Raw genomic sequence first — 16,331 nt, 5'->3', positions numbered from 1 at the left:
AAACTTACAATCATGGTGAAAGGTGAAGGGGAAGCAGGCATTTTCTTCACAAGGCAGCAGAAGAGAGAGTGAGGGGGGAGCTGCCAAGCACTTTTAAACCATCAGACCTCATGAGAACTCACTCACTATCATGAGAACAGAATGGGCCAAACTACCTCCATGATCCAATCACCTTCCACCAGGTCCTTCCCTCGACTCATGGTGATTACAATTTGGGATGACGTTTGAGTGGGGACACAGAACCAAACCATATCATTCCATCTTGGCTCCTCCAAAATCTCATGTCCTTTCACATTTCAAGACCAATCATGCCTTCCCAACAGTCACCCAAACTGAACTTACTTCAGCATTAACTCAAAAGTCCAAGTGTAAAGTCTCATCTGAGACAAGGCAAGTTCCTTCTGCCTGTTAGTCTAGTAAAATAAAAAACAAGTTAATTACTTCCAAGATATGATGGGGGCACAGCCATTGGTTAAATGTTCCTGTTTCAAATGAGAGAAAGTGGCTAAAACAAAGGGGCCACAGGCTCCATGTAAGTCCGAAATCTAGCAGGTCACTCATTAAATCTTAAAGCTCCAAAATAATCTCCTTTGATTCCATGTCTGACATCCACATTCATGTAAGTGGTAGGCCCCCATAGCCTTGGGAAGCTCCACCCCTGTGGCTCTACTAAGTACAGCCCCTGTGGCTGATTTCACAGGCTGGTGTTGAATGCCTGCAGCTTTTCTAAGCACAAGTACAAGCTGTCAGTGGATCTACCATTCTGGGGTCTGGCAGACAATAGCCCTCTTCTCATAGCTCCACTAGACAGTGCCCCAGTGGGGACTCTGTGTGGGGGCTCCAACCCTGTATTTCCCTGTTGCATTGCTCTAGTAGAGGTTTTCCATGAGGGCTCCATGCCTGCAGAAGACTTCTGTCTGAACATCCAGGTGTTTCCATACATCTTCTGAAATCTAGGCAGAAGCTCCCAAGGCTCAATTCTTGTCTTCTCTGCACCTGCAGTCTCAACACCACTTGGAAGCCACCAAGACTTTGGGCTTGCACCCTCTGAAGCAATGGCCTGAGCCCACTTTTAGCCATGGCTGGAGCTGGAGCCGCTGGGATGCAGGGTGCCATGTCCCTAGGCTGCAGAGAGCAGTGAGGCCCTGGGCCTGGACCATGATACCATATTTTCCTCCTAGGCCTTTGGGTCTGTGATGGGAGGGGCTGCCATGAAGATCTCTGAAGTGACCTGAAGACATTTTCCCCATTGTTTTGCAGCTCCTCATTACTTATGCAAATTTCTGCAGCCAGCTTGAATTTTCCTCTAGAAAATAGGTTTTTCTTTTCTACTGCATGATCAGGCTGCACATTTCCCAAACTTTTATGCTCTGTTTCTCATTTAATTATAAGTTCTAATTTCAGATAATCTGTTTGTGAACACATATGATTGTATGTTGTCAGAAAAAGCCAGGTCACCTCTTAAATGCTTTGCTGCTTAGAAATTTCTCCTGCCAGATACCATAAATCATGTCTCTTAAGTTCAAAGTTCCACAGATCTCTAGGCCATGGGCAAAATGCCACCAGTCTCTTTGCTAAAGTATAGCAAGAGTGACCTTTACTCCACTTCCCAGTAATTGCCTCATTTCCATCTGAGGACAACTCAGCCTGGACTTCATTGTCCATATCACTATCAGCATTTTGGTCAAAACCATTCAACAAAACTCAGGAAGTTCCAACCTTTTACACATCTTCCTGTCTTCTTCTGAGCCTTCCAAACTGTTCCAGCCTCTGTGCATTACCAGGTCCAATGTTGCTTCCACACTTTTAGGAATCATTATAGCAATATGTCACTATCCTGGTACCAATTTTTTGTATTAGTCTGTTTTTACACTTCTATAAAGAACTACCTGAGACTGGGGAATGTATAAACAAAAGAGTTAATTGACTAAGTTCTGCATGGCCTGGGAGGCCTCAGGAAACTTACAATTATGGCAGAAGGCAAAGGGGAAGCAGGCACCTTCTTCACAAGGTGGCAGGAGAGAGAGAGAGTGGGGAGGAACTGCCAAACACTTTTAAACCATCAGATATTGTGAGAACTCACACACTAATGTGAAAACAGCATGGGGGAAACCACCCCTATGATCTAATCACCTCCCCCCAGGTCCCTCCCTTGACATGTGGGGATTGCAATTCAAGATGACATTTGGGTGGGGACATGGAGCCAAACCATATCAGATGGGGAGTGGTGGGACAGAGGACCACTTCTTTTAGGCATAAAGCCTTGAAATTATTTCACTTTTACACTATGAACAAGAATTCAGCAGGAAGTTATAAACTGTTGAACGTTTCTGAGAAGCTGAGTAAAGTAAGAACAGAAAATGCATTATTAAATTTACTGAGAGATGTGTTTATGTTGCCTTCACTAGAGTGGTGAAAGCCAAGGCCTGATTTCCATGGATTGAGGAGGGAACAGAAGATGGGATAATTGAGGTTGGAAGCACACATAAGCTTTTCCTCCCTTCTCTCATTCCCATTCTTCCTTTTTTCTCTTTTCTTTCTTCTTTCTCTAAAAGATTAAATATATTATAGCATGGTTTTGTAAAAATGATCAAGTAAAGATGAATGCATTAATAATGCAGAAAATAGAGAGGATACCTGTAAGGAGCAAAATTCCTTGAATGGTTGACTGGGTCTGGGATCCACTGAAGAAGTGCAGGGGTTGACCTTAGACATAATGCAGGGAGAGCTCATCCCTTTTAATAGAGGAAGATGGAAAGACTGGTACATTGGGTTGTAGGAGGATGTATAAGGATATCAGTTTGGTGTTAAGAACAGAAAGACTGAGTTAAAAGCGATTTTACAAAAGAGGAGAATATTTCTCCTTTAAGTAAATGTTCAGGTAGGCAGTCTAGAGCTGATATAGTGGCTCCATACTCAATTATCCAGTCTCTATGTATCTTGTTGCCATGCCAACCTCAACATGCAGCTTACACTTGCTGACCTGAAAGTGAACTGTTCCATCTCCTGCTATCATGACTGAATACTAGCCAAAGGAAAAAAGGGGGAGGTGGGAGCGGAAAGCATATACCTTTCTTAAGGAGCACAACCTAGAGATTGTCCCTATTCTGTTCCTATCTCATTGGCCATAATTTAATCATATCACTGCAAGCTACAGTGGGGGCTGGGAAATTTGGTGTTTGAGGGGACGACTAAGCGCCCAAGTAAAAATGTTATTCTTATGAAAAGTAGAGAATGGATGTGGGGGAGTGACTAGAAGCCTCTGCTACAAAAGATATGGTGCTTCTTTTCTGATGGCTTTTAATTTCTCAACAAAAGGTGAGTTCATCAGCTGAGTGAAAGAATGAATGAGACTTGAGGAGCAAGGAGAAGCGGCGTAATCGTCATTTGGAAGAGTGAGTTAAGTAGGGAACTGTAGTAAGACTGTCAGACAGTGTGAAGGGATTACTTGAATCTTGTGAACAGAGGAAGTAGTAGAATCAGTTTATCCAGACTCCTGCTGGAAGCTTTACATATTCAGAGAAAGATGTTATAGGAAGAAACTCTGACATAATGCTCTGCCTGTGATCAGGCAAACGTTTCACTGGACTTTTACTGCCAGGACCACCATTTAGTGCCAAAATGTCTAGAGAGCTCTAGATAAGTATATTCAATTGGCTGAGAAAATGTGTCCAGGGCTTAGGGAAGGGCATGTTTGTTCTTCTCATTTCCCAATCTGTAAACAAGCGGATTACGAAAGGGGTTAGTGATCAGGGCCATCTCCAGAAGCTGTCAGCTTTCCTTTGTGAAACTCTGTGATTTGGGCTGAAGTAGGTGTTGGAGAGGCAGCTACCACGTGCACCCAGATGGCCACTCATTTAATATGTTAACATTTCTCATTATTTTCTCAGGATGGATAGCCAAACTGAAACCCTGGGAGGTTTCTTCATTTTTCCTGTCACAAAGAATTGGTAATTCAGTAGTCATCAGAGTTTCTAATAAATAACCCATATTGATTTATCTGTTCCGGAATGATTTTGCTTCCCTCCATCCTGGAGCCCTGACACTTGACCCAAGAGGCAACGTTGGAAAATCATTTACAAAGTGGCATAAAATCCCTTACTGCTTTGGATATAAGTCCAGGCAGGAGGGGGTAGCTCTGAGGCAAGAGATCTAGGACTTCTAGCCCCTGAACTTCCAGCCAAATACAACTTTTGCAAAGGAGTGAATTCAGATCCCTGTAGCACTGGCAGCGGGGCATGAGCATGGAGAAGCTGTTGTACTTCCTGGTCTTGACCAGCTTCTCTCATGCTTTTGGCCAGACAGGTATGGGCCACCCCAGGCTTTGGGAGAGATTTGATCTGAGGTATGGGGTTGGGTGAACAGAACAGTGGAAGATTCATCACGACGTGTGTGTGTATGTGTGTGTGTGGTGTGAGTGTGTGTGTGTAAATGGGGAAGGGGTCAGTTTCTCAATCTTAAACTCTATCAGTGAGGGGATAGATCTTTGTGATCTGAGAAACTTCTCATTTGTACTTGTTTTTCTGTCTCACAGACATGTCCACGAAGGCTTTTGTGTTTCCCAAAGAGTCGGATAATTCCTATGTATCCCTCAAAGCACAGTCAACGAAGCCTCTCAAAGCCTTCACTGTGTGCCTGCACGTCTACACGGAACTGTCCTTGACCCGTGGGCACAGCATTTTCTCTTATGCCACCAAGAAACAATCTAATGAGATTCTCATATTTTGGTCTAAGGGTAGAGGATACACTCTTACAGTGGGTGGGCCTGAAGTGTTATTCGAGACTTCCGAAGTCACAGCTCCAGTACACATTTGTACAAGCTGGGAGTCTGCCTCAGGGATCGTGGAGTTCTGGTTGGATGGGAAGCCCAGGGTGAGGAAGAGTCTGCAGAAGGGATACACTGTGGGGACAGAGGCAAGCATCATCCTGGGGCAGGAGCAGGATTCCTTCGGTGGGGGCTTTGAGACAAATCAGTCCTTGGTGGGAGACATTGGAAATGTGAACATGTGGGACTTTGTGCTGTCACCAGATCAGATTAACACTGTCTATGCTGGTGGGACCTTCAGTCCTAATGTCCTGGACTGGCGGGCACTGAAGTATGAAGTGCACGGTGAAGTGTACACCAAGCCCCAGCTGTGGCCCTGAGGCCGGGCTGTGGGTCCCGGAGGTGGTTCCCAGTTTTTTTACATCACATGGGCCCCACATCTCTGTCTCTGGGCCTTTGTTCCCATATACGCATTGCAGGACTGCTCCGTTTTCCTCAGCACCTGAGAACACAGGCAAAGTGTCTGGCCTGGGACCTTGTGAACTACGCTGGGAAGCTTTGTCCAGGAGAATCAGAATTTCAGGTGTTTTGTTTTTCATTTTTATTTCTTCTTAAGTTGGACAGATCTTGGAGTTAATTTCTTACCGTCACATAGATGAGAAAACTGAAACCCAGAAAGGAGAAATGATTTTTTGTTTTTAAAGTCAGAAGGCAAGGACATCTCTGAGCTGAGAAGGAACTACTGGTCTTCTATTTAATTTCCTGCCCAGGACTTCCAGAAAGCAGGAGGGCATTGTCCACATTCACAGGACTCTTCATTCTCAGAACCAGGACATTGGCCAGGTATCTGGATTGGGTCCAGAGTGCTCAGCATCACGCTATGGAACTGCTGGGTCCAGGTCTCGTGGAATGGGAAGCCCAGCAACACTGCACAGCTCCTCCACGTTCTCAAAGCACACGGGAGAAGCCATTAGAATTGCCCTAGCAGAGGAGGTCTGCCTTTTTCCAGAGCAAGATGAGGCACAAGGTATAATATGTTGTTACTGCCAAGAATGTGCATAAAAATGGTTTTTGCTTGTTTGCAGTGCTTTCTTAATTTTATGGTTCTTCTGGGAACCCCCTCTGCCCCTTTCCACACAAACCTTGTGGGGCTTTGAATTCCTTCTTCATGCCCGCATTCTCAATATACTCAGGATGCAAGAGTAGACGTGAGACACAGGGCATCCTGTCAGAGTAGCCCATCTCCTATCTCCCCAGCTCCCTATCTGGAGGTTGTTCTTGGATATTAAATGTTCCTAGCAGGACCAATTATAGTCTTCCCAAGGATTGAGTTGTAGACTTTGGGAGTGAGAAATCTTCTTGCTGCTGGATTTCCAAGCTGAGAGGACGTGAGCCTGGGACCACCAGTAGCTATCTTGTTTGCCACATGGAGAGAGGTTGTGGAGACAGAAGCCAAACTGGGAATGGGGGAGCCCAGGGATTGATATGCGATGGAGCCTTGGCCACGTAGAGCCTCTAAATCAGCCTGTCCAGAACCACATCTATACCTGGACTGCCTAGATCCATAAGCCAATAAAGCTCCTGCTTACTTGAGTGAGTCCAGACTGTTTTCTGATGGTTGCTTTAGAGGCTGTGACTAAATTCTCTGAAGACCTTTGAAACCAAGTCTGTATAAGTTTACACTGCCCATTACAGAACAGGTCCATGGCACTCTAACCTGTCTGAGACCCTGCAGGGATGGCCTCTGACAAGCACATTCCCTCTTTTGAGACAGCTGGCCATTCATGTGATGCCAGTTGTAGGGGTTTTAATACTCTCATTGTGTCATTATTCCAGTTTGAGGAACAAAAGCTAAAGATCATTGTGATCCATGAATCTGCTGCCAGGTTCAGTGACTGGAATGCACTTGCCTTGGTTCGTTCAGGTTCTCTGTAGAAACAGAGCCCTCAAAGGTGTCGGCTGCTGCTTCCTCCAGAAGCGTCCTTTAACATGGCCTTTCAGCACTAAGTGATCAGTAGAAGTTACTCCATAGAAACCACAGCCAGGAATGAATTATGGGGCTTCCCGCGTATTAAATGGTCATCTAGAGGAGGCATATGGCAAGCTAGTTAAGCACAGAGGTTCTGGAATCAGACTGCCTCGGCCATATTCTGGCTTTACAACTTACTAGCCATATGACCCTGGGTAATATGATCTCTTTATGTCTCAGTTTTTTTACCTACAAAACAGGAGAAATGGTAATTAGCTCAAAGGGTTGCTATAAGAATCAAAGAAAATCATGCAAGCAAAGCACTTAGTACAGTGCTTGGCACAAGGCAAACTATTTTAGCAGTTTTCTGCTATTGTTGTTATTAAGCTATTTTGTATTATATCCGTAAACATAGGCTTGTTATAGGCCATAAAAATACAACTTGGTAGAATTTGTCTCGGTTGGCAGTAGTTGAAGTTTCTCGTTGACTAAGAATTAAGTTTAGAATGTTAGAAAGATGAAGAACAAATCTTTGAAACCATTATTTGTGAATGTTGACTTCACTAATTGAGTTTTGATGACCCTTTGTAAGCGTAGAAGTTAAGGATACATTCTCAGACAAAAATGAGAGTACAAACATTGTCTGTTGTCCAATTCGGGCAGATCCATCCATCCTCACAGTCAGCTAAGCAGAAGAGAGGACTGCCACTCTTTTCTAGTTAAAGAATCCAGATATGTCTTAATTATAGAAGGCCATCCCAACTCCCCAGGGGTGTGGGTTGAGGTAATATTTTCTTCAGAATTCAATTACTTGTATCTTATTATATGTAGTCTTGCGGACAGTCTCTGGCCTTAATAATTTCAGCCAGGAAGATTTTAACAACTGGTATTTGCATTCAGAGAACATTAAAAAATATTAACAAAGCATTTGTAGGATGTTCAAATTTAAGCAATTGAGCCTACTGGTGGATACTTCATTATAATCTTGTTGGAAAATGTATTTCCAGGTAACTGGTGAATTGTCATACCATATAGAGCTATCAGATATAATCCAATTAGATGTTAGATGACATCTGCCAAAAGAGATGACTCTGATGTGGGCATGCTGGTTCTAAGCGGTGCTTTTTTGTGTGTGTGAAATGGAGAGTAAGATCAAGCATCCACCATGGCCATTTCTAGCTGATACTAATAAAGCCGTGTCATCAGCACTGGTTTTCTGTTAGAGTAGGAACTATGCATCCAGTTTTTCCAGAAATAGAATCAGGCCTCAAGGAATGAGTTAAAGAGACATAAGACCAAATGGTCTATAAAACCCATAATGGAAATGAGGTGAAAGAGGGGTGGTGGCCCAGTGCCTGAAGAGATACTGTAGTGCATTTATAGGCCAAATAAGAGCAAGTAGACCAACAGTATGAATCAGAGATAATGGAGGCTGCTACTTGATAGAACACTTTCTTTTTGGAACTGAAAATAGCCATGTTGCTGTAAGCATTAGGGCCAGGCCTGATCCTAATGTAAGCCCCTTAGTGTGGAATGCAACATAGAAACCTAATATCTCCCTGTGTCAGAAATAAATATTAGCTCATTGGCCAGGCAACAGGCCTTGCACACTCTCCAAAAAGAGGTGGTCATGGAGAGAGCATGGTTAAGAATGGGCTGCATGTAAGGCCAGGTGAGTGGAGGAGAAGCCAACCCTGTGGTGAGAACTGGTCTATCCAGGCCCTAGAGGAGGTACTACAGGCTGCCTCAAAAGTGAGGCTGGGATTTGATGGAAATGGATTTGGAGTCTCAGCCGACAAAATAAGTAACACGTTAAATCTGCTATATTCTCCCTGTGCTTTCACTATTCTCAAGTTTGATGTGCCCCAGGGAAGCAAAGATTGACAAAGAAAGCAAATGACTCTAGATCATTAAACACCACCACCATCACGACCTAGACAAAATTTCCAAAGTTTAGATTTCTGATCACTAGAATCCCAGGGAAAAGAGAAGCACGGCTTTGATTTCTAGGTAGTTTTATCCTGGGACAACTGCCTGGTAGTCTCAGATGGGTTGTCATAAGTTGCCTGGATTCCTTATTTTCAGCTCCCTGTCTCTATTTTATCTATGCATCTTTTCATTTCTTCTGTACTGGAATGCAGGTTAAGTAGGCTTGTTAGCCTTTTCCTTCACAGAATGGAAACTCCTAGCTCAAATTTCCTGGATCTCCTGGACCAGTGATAACTTATAGTCTACTGATTGCAGGCATCCTTGTCATCTGGGTGTTTGAGTATGGATTCATTGACCCCAGCCCTCCTGGAGTAGACTCTCTGGGGTTAGCGCTCAGGAATGTGCAGGATCACAAGCCCTGTTATGCTATGTGCTTGTAGAGCCAGAATTTTAGTGTTTTCCTGACAGCTCAGATGTCTTATCTCGGGGACATCCCTGCCTCCCACTAAGCTTGTGGGCAGGTGGTCACCTTTAAGGAAGCATCTAGTGCATCTGTACTCAGGTCATCCCCTTGGCCTTCCTCTGGTACATTCTTTCAGGACTCATTCAGAGTGGACCCCTCTGTCCTTTATACACAGTTAATAGATCTCACAAAGTTTCATTACTGCCCCCAGGATGATAATTGCTTAATCACACAGGGAAGATCACACACAGTCTTCAAACAAACAAAAACATCTTACACTTACTGAGCTCTTACCATGTGCCAGGTACTGTTCTAAGTCTTTTAAATATATTTACTTGCTTAATGACAATTCTATGAGGTATGTAATATTTTATAGTCCTCATTTTACAGATGAGAAAACAGGTTTAGAGAGGTTAATTAACTTGTTTAGAGGTAGAATTTGAACTTTGGGAGTCTGGCTACTCAGCTCTATTTTTTTTTTTTTTTTTTTTTTTGAGATGGAGTCTTACTCTGTCACCCAGGCTGGAGTACAGTGGAGCGATCTCAGCTCACTGCAACTTGCACCTCCTGGATTCAAGTGATTCTCCTGCCTTAACCTCCCGAGTAGCTGGGATTACAGGTGCTTGCCAATGCGCCCAGTTAATTTTGTATTTTTTTTAGTAGAGATGGGCTTTCACCATCTTGGCCAGGCTGGTCTTAAACTCCTGACCTTGTGATCCACCCACCTCAGCTTCCCAAAGTGCTGGAATTACAGCTCTGAGCCAGCTCTATGCTTCTAACCACTGTATTCTACTGCCACATGTAACAGAAACTTACACCCTGCATTTATACCCATGGTGCAAGTGGGAGGGTGTAGGGATGTGTGTTTTTTTCTTATGGGAAAGCCCTTCCAGGATGCCATATATTCAGTGTTAGCTACCATTGTGGGTCCGCTGGCAATCACCCTACTTTTTAATTTTGTCCTATGTGCTTAGGAGAATGGCTTGCACATAGAAATCCTATTCAGCCTTAGCATGAATACAATTGTCAAAGTTCTCCTCTGACCTCCATCTCTTCTACAGTCACACATGCCCCTAGATGCAACTTCACATCCCACTGGCCTTCACCAAAGGCATAGAATCATACGAGGGGCTCTCTAGGCTAGCAATTCTCAACTTTGATATGAATATGGGAACCACCTGGAGAGCTTTCAAAAATCCAGTTGCTTTGGCCATAACCAGATAATGACGTTGGATTACCTGGTGGTGAGACTCAGGCGTCATTATTTTTAAAGCTCCTTAGTGATTACAATGTACAGCCAAGTCTCCAACAGCAGAGGCTGAGGTGCCACTCTTGTAGGGCGAGTGATAGTTTAGAAAAGATTGCAGAGTCACAGCTGTGGTCCCTGACCGTTCATGTGGTTATTTCTGACGGATATGCCCCTTGTTTCTTCATTTTCTTATGTTATAGTGGTTTCAGTTTGAGTCAGGGGACCATACCAAACTCCATTTGAGCACTGGAGTGTGGAGTTGTAGCTCTAGGATTTAATAAAGTGACAGCTCTGTATTTAGTGTGTTCTTATTTATTCAATAAAGCTTCACAGTGATGACAAACATTGTTTTAGAGTGTTTTTCTTTTGCCCCAATTGATACTTTGTATCTCTGTAGAGTGGGGAAACCAAATGCCAAGAAATTTAGAAAAGCTGAAACCCTTAAGTATTTTTATCAGAGCATCACAGATGTAAGAGGAAGAGAGAAGAGGCTTTTCAAACAAACATATCCGAGGGAAGGGTAAAGGTTGCATTGCAAGCGTATTACGCTTCTCTCCTGGTAAAGTTCATTCGGGGCTCTGTGATATGCTGCAAGCAGTTACAGAGCTGCATGGCCAGGTTACTGGAGCCAGGGGTGGGTTGTAAAATGGTTTGTGGGAAGGGCTTTCATTCTCACTCTCTCTCTTGCTTTAGCTCTTGCTCTCTCCATCTCTATTTCTCTCTGTCCCTCTCTCTCTTTTTCAATTTTAGGCCATCTTTACAGCATATCCATTTTGGAGGTAGTTCCTGTAATGTAGTGGGCTCCATGAAATCAATAAAATTCCCAGTGTTCTCCTATTGCTTTGGTAGCTGCATTATTTTAACTTACTTGAGGAGCCCAGATATTAACCAGAAGGCAATTTGGTATTGAAAAAAATCTTCCTTCTTTGTACCAATCTTTTCACCTATACGATTGTTTTTTGTTTAAATTATACATGTACCTTTTATTGGGCAAATGGTTAGAATGAGAGAATTAAAGCTTTTGGAGCAATTATGTTAAGCCAGTCTTACAATTTAAAAAACGGACGTAAAAAGTTTGAAAAAGGATATTAAAAGATGTTAAAACTGTACATCATTAAAAAACAAACCAGTCCAGAAAGGTACCGCCATTTGTAATACGCGTTTTTTCTTGTGTGTTCAGAATATGCTACCCACGTGTTAGTTGGTTCTCCTAGTCAATGGAGATGCAGCCTGTACTATCAATTTCTCATTCGATATCAATGGGAAAACTCAGGATGAGACCATGATGAATAAGCTCAAGATTCTCTTTTTTAAAATCATATTTTAAGTTCTGGGATACATGTGCAGAATGTGCAGGTTTGTTACATAGGTATACACGTGCCATGGTGGTTTGCTGTACCCACCAACCCATCATCTACATTGGGTATTTCTCCTAATGCTAACCCTCACCGAGCCTCCCATTCTCTGACAGGTCCCAGTATGTGATATTCCCCTCCTTGTCCATGTGTTCTCATTGTTCAACTCCCACTTATGAGTGAGAATATGCAATGTTTGGTTTTCTGTTCTTGTGTTAGTTTGCAAAGAATGATGGTTTCCAGCTTCATCCATGTCCCTGCAAAGGACATGAACTCCTTTTTTATGGCTGCATAGTATTCCATGGTGTATATGTGCCACATTCTCTTTATCTAGTCTATCATTGATGGGCATTTGGATTGGTTCCAAGTCTTTGCTATTGTGAACAGTGTCACAGAAAACATATGTGTGCATGTGTCTTTATAGTAGAATGCTTTATAATCCTTTGGGTATATACCCAGTAATGGGATTGCTGGGTCAAATGGTATTTCTATTTCCAGATCCTTGAGGAATTGCCACACTGTCTTCCATAATGGTTGAACTAATTTACACTCCCACCAACAGTGTAAAGACATTCATGTTTCTCCACATCCTCTCCAGCATCTGTTGTCTCCTGATTTTTTTAATGATCACCATTCTAAGTGGCATGAGATGGTATCTTACAGTGTTTTTTAAAATTTTTATTTATTTATTTTTATTTAGAGAGTGACAGAGAAACCGGAGAAGGAGAGAGAAACAGCTAACTCTCACACTGAGTGAGAGAATCCAGAAAGATGGAATCCAGGAGAGGAAAGCAGCTTCCACACTAAGTGAAAGGGAATAGAGAGAGATGGAGTTTAGGAGGGGAAGACAGGCTTCTGTAAGAGAGTGTGGAAGGGGACTCCAGAGGGGAAATCCAGGAGAGAGAAAGATGGCTTCCACAAAGGGAATGTTTGTGTCAGGGGACCCAAACATGGAATCCCTCATTGTGGTTTTGATTTGAATTTTTCTAATGACCAGTGATACTGAGCATTTTTTCATATGTTTGTTGCTCACATAAATGTCTTCTTTTGAGAAGTGTCTGTTCATATCTTTCACCCACTTTTGATGGGGTCGCTTGTTTTTTTTTTTCTTGTAAATTTGTTTAAGTTCTTTGTAGATTCTTTATATTAGTCATTGGTCAGATGAATAGATTGCAAACATTTTCTCCCATTCTGTAGGTTTCTTGTTCACTCTGAGGATGGTTTCTTTTGCTGTGCAGAAGCTCTTAAGTTTAATTAGATCCACTGTGAGTCTGATGGACCCCCCTTCATGGGTAATCTGACCTTTCTCTCTGGCTGCCCTTAACATTTTTTCCTTCATTTCAACCTTGGTGATTCTGACGATTATGTGTCTTGGGGTTTCTCTTCCCGAGGAGCATCTTTGTGGAGTTCTCTGCATTTCCTGAATTTGAATGTTGGTCTGTCTTGCTTGGTTGGGGAAGTTCTCCTGGATAATATTCTGAAGAGTGTTTTCCAATTTGGTTCCATTCTCCCCATTACTTTCAGGTACACCAGTCAAACGTAAGTTTGGTCTTTTTACATAGTCCCATATTTCTTGGGAGCTTTGTTTGTTTCTTTTCATTCTTTTTTCTCTAATCTTTTCTTCTCACTTTATTTCATTAAGTTGATCTTCAATTTCTGATATCGTTTCTTCCACTTGGTCAGTTCAGCTATTAATACTTGTGTATAATTCACAAAGTTCTTGGGCTGTGTTTTTCAGCTTCATGTGGTCATTACTGTTCTTCTTTAAATTGATTATTCTAGTTAGCAATTCCTCTTACCTTTTTTCAAGGTTCTTAGCTTCCTTGCATTGGGTTAAAACATGTTTCTTTAGATTGAAGTACTTGTTATTACCCATCTTCTGAAACCTACTTCTGTCAGTTCAGCATACTCACTCTCCATCCAGGTTTGTTCTTTTGCTGGTGAGGAGTTGTGATCCTTGGAGGAGAAGAGGCATTCTGGTTTTTGGAATTTTCAGCCTTTTTGTGCTGGTTTCTTTCCATCTTCATGGATGTATCTATCTTTGGTCTTTGATGTTGGCAACCTTCAGATGGGTCTCTGAGTGGATGTCCTTTTTGTTGATGTTATTTTTTTCTTTCTGTTTGTTAGTTTTCCTTCTAACAGGCTCCTCCTCTGTGGGTCTGCTGGAGTTTACTGGAGGTCCACTCGAGACCCTGTTTTCCTGGGTATCACCAGTGGAGGCTGTAGAACAGCAAATATTGCTGCCTGTTCCTTCCTCTGGAAGCTTTGTCCAAGAGGGACACACACTAAATGCCAGCCAGAGCTCTCCTGTATGAGGTGTATCAGCCCCTACTGGGAGGTATCTTCCAGTTAGGATATATGGGGGTCAGGGACCCACTTGAGGAAGCAATCTGTCCCTTATCAGAGCTTGAATTCTGTGTTAAGAGATCTGCTTCTCTCTTTAGAGCTGTCAGGCAGGGACATTTAAGTCTGCTGATGCTGCACCCACAGCTACCCCTGCCCCCTAGGCGCTCTGTCCCATGGAGGTGGGGGTTTTATCTCCAAGTCCCTGGTTGAGGCTGCTGCCTTTTTTCAGAGATGTTCTGCCCAGAGAGGAGGAATTTGGAGAGGCAGTCTGGCTGCAGCAGCCTTGCTGAGCTGTGGTGGGCTCCACCCAGTTTGAACTTCCTGGTGGCTTTGTTCACACTGTGAGGGTGGAACTGCCTACTGAAGCCTCAGCAATGATGAATGCCCCTCACACCACCAAGCTCGAGTGTTCCAGGTGGACCTCTGACTGCTGTGCTGGGCCAGTGGATTTAGCCAGTGGATCTTAGCTTGCTGGCCTCCATGGTGGGATCCTCTGAGCTAGACCACTTGGCTCCCTGGCTTCAGCCCCCACTTTCCAGGGGAGTGAATAGTTCTGTCTTGCTTGCATTCCAGGCGCCATTGGGGTGAAAAAAAAAAAACTTCTGCAGCTAGTTTGGTGTCTGCCCAAACAGCCATTCAGTTTTGTGCTTAAAACCCAGGGCCCTGGTGCTGTAGGCACCAGAGGGAATCTCCCGGTGTGCAAGTTGCCAAGACCATGGGAAAAGTGCAGTATGTGGGCCAGCATGCACAGCCCTTTACAGCTTCTTTTGGCTAGGGGAGGGAAATCCCCCTGAACCCTTGCACTTCCCAGGTGAGGCAACACCTCACCCTGCTTTGGCTTACCCTCGGTGGGCTGCACCCACTGTCTGACTAGTCCCAATGAGATGAACTGGGTACCTCAGTTAGAAATGCAGAAATCACCCACCTGCTGCATCAGTCTTGCTGGGAGCTGCAGACCAGAGGTGTTTCTATTTGGCCATCTTGCCAGCATCTAAGCTCAAGATTCTTTTTTACATGAAATGATGTCTTAGATGGGAATTAATATACTGTAAAATACTTTGTACCTAAATGTATATATCTCAGGGTGTCTAACTGATCTTGTTCTGTTTTAGGCATTCTGGGCATAAAGCCAAATAACCACAGTGAGACTGGGTGTTCTATTCATAAAATGCATCTTCATCCCTTCTTTCCTTGCTTCTTAATTGCACACACACACTCTCAAACACACACACACACACACATTCATTTTAGAAGCAATACAACCACATTATGGAAACTTAGTAAGAAAAAGAAATCCTCCATAATTCTATTATTATAATAAGAACATACTATCTGGGAGCATTCCTTATACTTTTTTTTTTCTAAAATAGTTGTTTCTTTTAAAAATAGTGTATATACAAGTCTTCTATTTTTCCTTTTATCAAAAGCCTTTTTATTTATATGTTATAGCATAAAATTCACCACTAACATTTAAATGGCTGACTATTCTATTTGGCAGATGTAGACATATACAGTTTACTTAAACATGCCCCTGTTTTCTAACTGTTTGCTGTTCTAAGTAATATTAGATGGTTGTCTTTGTAAAAAAAGCTCCCCCCCCCCCCCAGTATTTTACATCATTTCCCTAGAATGAATTCTCAGAACGTGACTGTCCTAATTCACCAGGCGATGCCACACAGAGCTGTTGGAGCACCAGCAGGCACCATGCAGTCTCCAATAAATAAACCATATTGATCTCTCATTTTGTGATTTATCTTGCTCTCTTTGCTCTTAGAGCTTTGATTCATGGCTCCAAGGGGGTAATTTTGGAAAATCATTTACCAACTGAAACATCCTGACTACTGCACATATGAGGTCAAGGTGGGGCAGACTTGAAACAGAGGGATCTCAAATGTCCAAACCCAGAATCTCAGCCACTGATGCTTTTTTCAAGAGAATGATCTAAATTCCAGGCACACCAATAGCAGGAAGGGAACATGGAGTTTCCTGGTCTTCATCAGCCTCCCAGTGCATTCTCTCAGACAGGGAGGCACTGTTTCTGCTGATGGCTGAGATCTTTTCCTGGGAATATAACTGCACAAAGCCAAGTTAGGGAAAAGGGCTAGCATGGGTGAGAGGTTGTGGCCTGGAGCAGAGTTTAGGCTGTGGTTTCTAAGTCCAATCTCTCTGTACATTGTGAGGAATACATCTTTGTGGCCTGAAAAGTTTAACTGATGACCTTTTCTCTCTGCTTTCTATCCTTCAGATGTGAACAA

The 16,331-nt window shown here is 43.1% G+C and overlaps 1 protein-coding gene across 1 annotated transcript; it reads left to right on the top strand.

The window, feature by feature from the left end:
• The first annotated feature begins 4,140 nt into the window (after positions 1-4,140).
• On the top strand, positions 4,141-6,362 carry CRP (C-reactive protein). The gene is made up of 2 exons (XM_002760159.6): positions 4,141-4,305; positions 4,535-6,362. The coding sequence occupies exons 1-2, from the start codon at positions 4,239-4,241 to the stop codon at positions 5,143-5,145; spliced, it is 678 nt and encodes a 225-aa protein (XP_002760205.4). The 5' UTR covers positions 4,141-4,238; the 3' UTR covers positions 5,146-6,362.
• The last annotated feature ends 9,969 nt before the right edge of the window (positions 6,363-16,331 follow it).

This window comes from Callithrix jacchus, chromosome 18, assembly GCF_049354715.1.
Source record: "Callithrix jacchus isolate 240 chromosome 18, calJac240_pri, whole genome shotgun sequence".
Taxonomy (NCBI): Eukaryota; Metazoa; Chordata; class Mammalia; order Primates; family Cebidae; genus Callithrix; species Callithrix jacchus.
Note: the sequence above shows the minus strand (reverse complement) of the source record. Positions and strands in the feature narration are given on the sequence as shown.

What these genes read in the sequence shown, in the direction of transcription:
- CRP (XM_002760159.6), top strand. Translation starts at nt 4,239, where the DNA reads ATGAGCATGGAGAAGCTGTTGTACTTCCTGGTCTTGACCAGCTTCTCT. An exon ending in TCATGCTTTTGGCCAGACAG is followed by an intron (nt 4,306 to 4,534) that starts GTATGGGCCACC and finishes TCTGTCTCACAG; the next exon opens with ACATGTCCACGAAGGCTTTT.